At 47.2% G+C, this 5,404-nt stretch overlaps 1 protein-coding gene across 2 annotated transcripts; it reads right to left on the bottom strand.

The window, feature by feature from the left end:
* Positions 1 to 675: 675 nt before the first annotated feature.
* On the bottom strand, positions 676 to 5,398 carry LOC123112923 (uncharacterized). 2 transcript variants are annotated; one of them, XM_044534028.1, is made up of 5 exons: positions 4,038 to 5,398; positions 3,120 to 3,547; positions 2,345 to 2,694; positions 1,310 to 1,798; positions 676 to 1,233 (listed from the first exon to the last, which is right to left on the bottom strand). In XM_044534028.1, exons 1-5 carry the CDS (start codon positions 5,387 to 5,389, stop codon positions 958 to 960), a joined length of 2,895 nt encoding a protein of 964 aa, XP_044389963.1. In that variant the 5' UTR covers positions 5,390 to 5,398; the 3' UTR covers positions 676 to 957. The 2 variants fall into 2 exon arrangements, with proteins under 2 accessions (XP_044389963.1, XP_044389964.1); XM_044534029.1 differs by having other exon boundaries at positions 2,345 to 2,688.
* Positions 5,399 to 5,404: the final 6 nt, after the last annotated feature.

Here is a 5,404-nt window from a genome sequence, read left to right as displayed (position 1 = left end):
AGATAAAACAGATGCATTCTTCAGATCAAAAAGTTTGAATTTTTCAATTTACTACTCTCCATTCTCAAATATTTGTCTTTCGAGATATTTCAAATGGTCTACAATATACAGATGTATGTAGACATGTTTTAGAGTGTAGATTCACTTATTTTACTTTGTATGTAATCACTTGTTGAAATGTTTAAAGACAAATATTTAAGAATGGAGGGAGTATAAGAAGATGCCTTCCGTTCCGGACTATGACACTCAACATGAATACGTTCACATGTAGGATCAACCTAAATATTCTGACCACGCAGTTTTACACAAGAGGCATAAGAAGACATCTCGACAGCTAGAAGCAAAGAGATCAAACATCATAGAGTAGAAGATAAATCAAATGACAGGATAAATATGTAACATGCAAATCACCCACTTTACATTGTCACAAGTACTCCCTCCCCTCCGTTCAGAATTACTCGTCCAACAAATGAATGTATCTAGATGTATTGTTTAAATTATTCATGCATTTATACTTAAATATCTCATTTTCATCAACCTTAGAACCATGCAGCAAATGCTCCCTTGACGCCTAATCAGTTACCATAGCCGACAGAATTGGAACATTGCGCAAACATAGCCATCACTACTACTATTCACTTTGTAAACTTTTTTGCCAACTTCGAGCAGAAAACAGGAGCTGATGTTCCGCCTCCTCAAAAGTTAATGGTGCTACTTTGTTACACAATATATATAATAAACAACAGAAAAAAGAAAGAAGAACAAACAGACAGACAGACAATAAACCGTTCTTTTCTATCTAATCTGAAAATAAACAAGTTGAGCTGCAGCCGAGGTCCCTAGGAGAAACTACAGGTTGAACATGCTGGAACACATCTCACGGGCCTCTCTTCAAAATTTCACAATAGCTACCAACTCTATATCCCTATTCAGGACAACTGACAAGGGGGGGCTGAATCAGTAGCCATTCGGCCACATTTGGTTAGCCTGGGCGGCGGCGGCGGCACTCAAGTTTCCGTCGCTGGGGTTTCGGTGTTCGGGTCCTAGGCCTGGCTGCGACTGCCCGAGCGTTGTGCCGTACTGCGACGGCATCTGCCCCTGCCTAAGGCCGCCCTGGTGGCCCTGCTGCCCCTGGTAGCCCTGCTGCCCTTGATAGCCATACAAGGGGTTGGCCGCAAGAGGCGGCATTCCTCGCGAACCAGCTCCATGCATCCACATTGCAGGGTTCTCGCCCTGCACGGACAAACATGGAGGTTAGCAATTTTCCTAATATAAATCTAGTTCCCCCACTCTTGCGTGAATCTCTTACCTGCTGTAGAGACATGTAGGGGTTTCCATCCTTGTATTGGGAGGGCATTGCTCCATCAAACCCAGGAGCTGTGGTTGCCGACGGATTGCTTTGGTTCAGGGCAAAGTTTTGAGGCATGCCATTTGCAGTTCCGGAACCTCCAAGGTAGTTGGAGAGCATCGTGGCTGGCTGTGGAAGGCTCCCAAGAGGAACATTGCTCTTGTATTGTGGCATTGGGTATTTTACGCCCGAGTTGGGAGCTGCAGCTGCGCCTTGGTGGAATAGACCACTGTTCATGTATGCTTGCTGATAGGCAGCAGGCGGGAGATACGCATAGCTTTGCGGCAAAGATGGGTATCCGATCATGTTTTCATATCCAAGGGGAAGCCCTCCTTGAGCATAAGGATGAAGGGCAGCAAGATGGTGAGGCAGAGGAGGACCTGGGGCAATGCCGGTGCTTCTCTGAGAGTGGGTCAACTGTGGGTTGGATAAACCACCTTGGTTAACATTCTACAAGAACAAACCATATTAGAATGGTGCTGCAGAAATAACTAAGAAAACTGAACATCTAACGTAACAAGAGAACAGCAGAATTGCAGCTTTTTCAGTAACAAAAATAACAGCATAATAAAATCCTAATGAGTAATACAGCTACAATTTAGCTCTCTAGAGCAAAAATGCCCACGCAGAATTAGGCACAAATGTAAGTGTTGCTAGCCACAAGACACAGAACTGAACAAAATAAAGCACGAGGCAGATGTAACTACAACAGGATTTGACCAAAAAATTGATTGCTAACACTATGGGCATAGTTAACAATTAACATGCAGCATAGCTGCACTAAGAGCAGTAAGCAAGAGTTATCCTGGTTGCAGGCTGCAACTTCCAGACACATTTTAGAGTGCAGCAAGTAAAACTGTATACAACTAACACATGTTCCTCACCAAACAAATATATTTTACCCTTTTACCAGAATTCGTACATATAGAATTTGTAACACATGGCTACTCTCAAAAGAGTTGTCGTCTAGTCCATGATTCAGTGAAGTGTTCATACCTCTTGAGGATGTGAAGAAACAGTTGCATTGTTCACGGACGATTGTGGTGTACCATGAACCATTGTAGCCAATGGAGGGTTAGTAAGCAGCAGTGAGAATGCTGGATCCAACTCACGGAAAGGCGGCATTGCTGGTGTATTGGCAGGCATCATGGAGCATGATGCATCGAGTGTCCCAGACACAAAACTACCGAATGTCAAGTGCGCAAAATCAGCATTGGAAACCTGAAGGTGGCCTGGGATTATTACAGCTGGGTTATCATCAGATGGTTTTGGTCTGTTTTCCTCATGTATGGTCAAGTCTTCCAACTGATACGCTGTAGTAGACATATCACCATTTGAATCTGCATCTAGAAGGATGAAATCATTAAAATTGAGAAAGACGATCTATATAATTAACAAAAGAGAAAGTGACTAGAAAGACAGGGAATTCTGGTCAGTTAGACAAGGAGGGAGCATGCAACATGAAATACAAAAAGAGGTATGCATAAGCTCTACAGTCCGGGAGACCCAAGGTAAAAAGAATTCAGAAAAGAGGCACAAAAATCAGGGTTTGATGTACCACATCACACTGAACCTTGTGTTTGGTAGGTAAGGCATGCTTGTTTGCCAGTGGGTGAGCTGATAATAGGCAATAAACATGCATCAAAAAATAAAAACAGCTCAGGGTCATACAGAAATAGTAACTCCAACATGTCCTAGCATAACAGATCTTCACACAGGCTCAAATGAAAGTACAGATAAAAAGAGGTAAATGACATCTTTCATAACTTACTTTGGTTGTGTTCAAATGAATGTTCATCAGAGAGATAGCCATCTGTTTTCTCTATCAAGTCATTATTCAAGACCGCGCCTTCATCAGACGGGGATAATGGTCCTAGAGATGTTAGGCCAGTGGCATTGCTTGCACTTGTCTCCTTAGTTTGCTCGTTGGCATCTCCAGCGCCGTCATTCTTGACCTCCAGGGTAAATGATCTTGGTGCACTCACATTTGCGGAAGCAGCACCAATGCCTTCTGGCACATCAGACCCCTGTCCTGGAGGTAATATGCCAACAGAGTCCTCCTTAGGTACAGAGGGGGGCTGAATAGTAATAACTCGAGGCTCGAGTATCCTCAGCTCCTGTTCTTCTTGTTCCACACGACAGCTGTTAGCAAGAGTCTTCCCAGGTTGTTGCTTGGCAGTTTTAGAAGGATTCTTCTTTCTGTGAAGAGATAAAGAAGGTGCAAATCTTTTAGCGTAAAAAGACAACCTCAGGTGATAACCTGCTTACACTAGTTGATAAGATGTCACATGTATATTGGCAAGGAAATAGCAGGTCCAAAGGACGACATCACTCTGATTAAAACACTTATTGGGTTACCATTTGTGTTTCCACCTTCAAATTTCTGCTTCATTTTATTTTGACGAGACCTAGAACCACCCCCCGTTTCCCTGCCATATTTGCAAATACCACAGGTTTACGCAACTATACTCGAGGGGCCAAAACAAAGACATACCTTGCAATGAAAGACATAAACCTTACTGTGACCAAATAGTTACTACTAGTCTACTCGATCCAAGGGCAGGTTGCCCCCGCTATCCAGGGTTAGTGAACTACTGCCTGCTTTAGTCCCCTAATGTCGACCAAGTGCAATACTATTTCAGAAATACTAGATAGACGGAAATATATGTAGTAGGACTTGCGTGAGGACCTTTTGCTTTTGGGCGGACGGTTGAAGACCTCGGTGTTTTCGCTTGTGGGCACCAGATGGCTGGAGAGGTCACTTTGCAGGTAGATGAATCTAAAACCCCAGCTTCTTTTACTGGTGAGAGCAGCCACTCCTTTCAGAGTCTTGTTCCTCATGTCAACAGCAAGCATCCACAAGTCGTCGTCCATGTGGTAAACCTTGGCCATGATGTAAACAACATCATCATCATGCAAGCTGAGAACAGGATGCCCTGTGTGAAGTCTGCTCAAGGTTGCATTCTTCGTTGTGGCCTTGACATCATGCTGAGGAAGCAACTGGGAGTGAGTCTCGTCCACGATGATGTCCGAGGCTTTGAGCTTGAGGTCGATGTGCCACTTCTTCTTGGACTCCAGCCATGTCAGTATGGCAGCACCCCAGTCCTCGGAGATGTAGGTCGGTGAGCCAGGGACAGGATGAGCCCACACCTCTGAGTATTTGATGGAGCCGTCTCTGCCGACAGAGACGTCCTGGTCACAGGACAAACAGCCCGGGGTCATCTTGTTGGGCGCCAAAAGCACGGGCAAACGGATGAAGCGGAGGACGTTGTTGTCATTGCCGTCGCCGCCGGGGAGCAGATCACCGATGAGGATGCCATTCCATAGGTCGACCCAGCCGACTGAACCGCGATCGCCACCAAGGGCGATCACCTTGGTCGGAATGCGGTAGTGGCCGTCCTCGTGTGGAGGTTCTGTACACATGGACCTGGTGATCCATGTGCCTGACCGGGAGTCAAACAGGTCGAGGGCGTACTGCCCAAGGTCGAAAGTTGAACGGAGATTGGCGACCAAGAACCTGCCGTCGTCGGGGCAGCGCAGGAGAGCAACTGAACAGTCGGCGAACAAGCGGGTGGGGTGGGTGGGGAGCACCTCAAGCTTGTTGACGCCGGCACGGTAGATGACGTAGTTGTTGTGGTCCGGGTCGATGTATGAAGAGCCGATCATGACGCGGAAGAGGGCGAGGTCGCCGTCGGTGCGGACAAGGCGTGGCAGAAGGATGAGCGAGGTGGCGGATCCGTCCGGGAGGAGGGTGGGTAGGTGGATGGTGAAGTAGGAGATGAGCGGCGGATGCGCGGGCCAGAAGGTGAGGCGGATGGCGTCGCCGCTGCTGGTGAAGCCCTCGGCGGTGGAGGCGTTGGTGCGGTCGTCGGCGTAGACGACGGTGTCGAGGACGACCGACTTTGGGGGAGGATCGCCGCAGTCGTGGGGGGCGTGCGGAGGTAGCCAGGACATGGGGCGGCGGGAGATCCATATCTTCTCCTCTTGGCCGTCACCGACTGCAGCACGATTGGCCATGGAAGATCCCTCAGTCGGAGTCATGGAGGAAATCCGCCG

The sequence above is a fragment of the Triticum aestivum genome, chromosome 5B (genome assembly GCF_018294505.1).
Source record: "Triticum aestivum cultivar Chinese Spring chromosome 5B, IWGSC CS RefSeq v2.1, whole genome shotgun sequence".
Classification (NCBI taxonomy): Eukaryota; Viridiplantae; Streptophyta; class Magnoliopsida; order Poales; family Poaceae; genus Triticum; species Triticum aestivum.
Note: the sequence above shows the minus strand (reverse complement) of the source record. Positions and strands in the feature narration are given on the sequence as shown.

Coding starts and splice junctions, on each gene's coding strand:
- LOC123112923 (XM_044534028.1), bottom strand. CDS start 5,389: ATGACTCCGACTGAGGGATCTTCCATGGCCAATCGTGCTGCAGTCGGT. Junction 3,548..4,037: donor CGTCCGCCCAAAAGCAAAAG/GTCCTCACGCAA, acceptor ATCTCTTCACAG/AAAGAAGAATCCTTCTAAAA. Junction 1,234..1,309: donor CCTACATGTCTCTACAGCAG/GTAAGAGATTCA, acceptor TTGTCCGTGCAG/GGCGAGAACCCTGCAATGTG.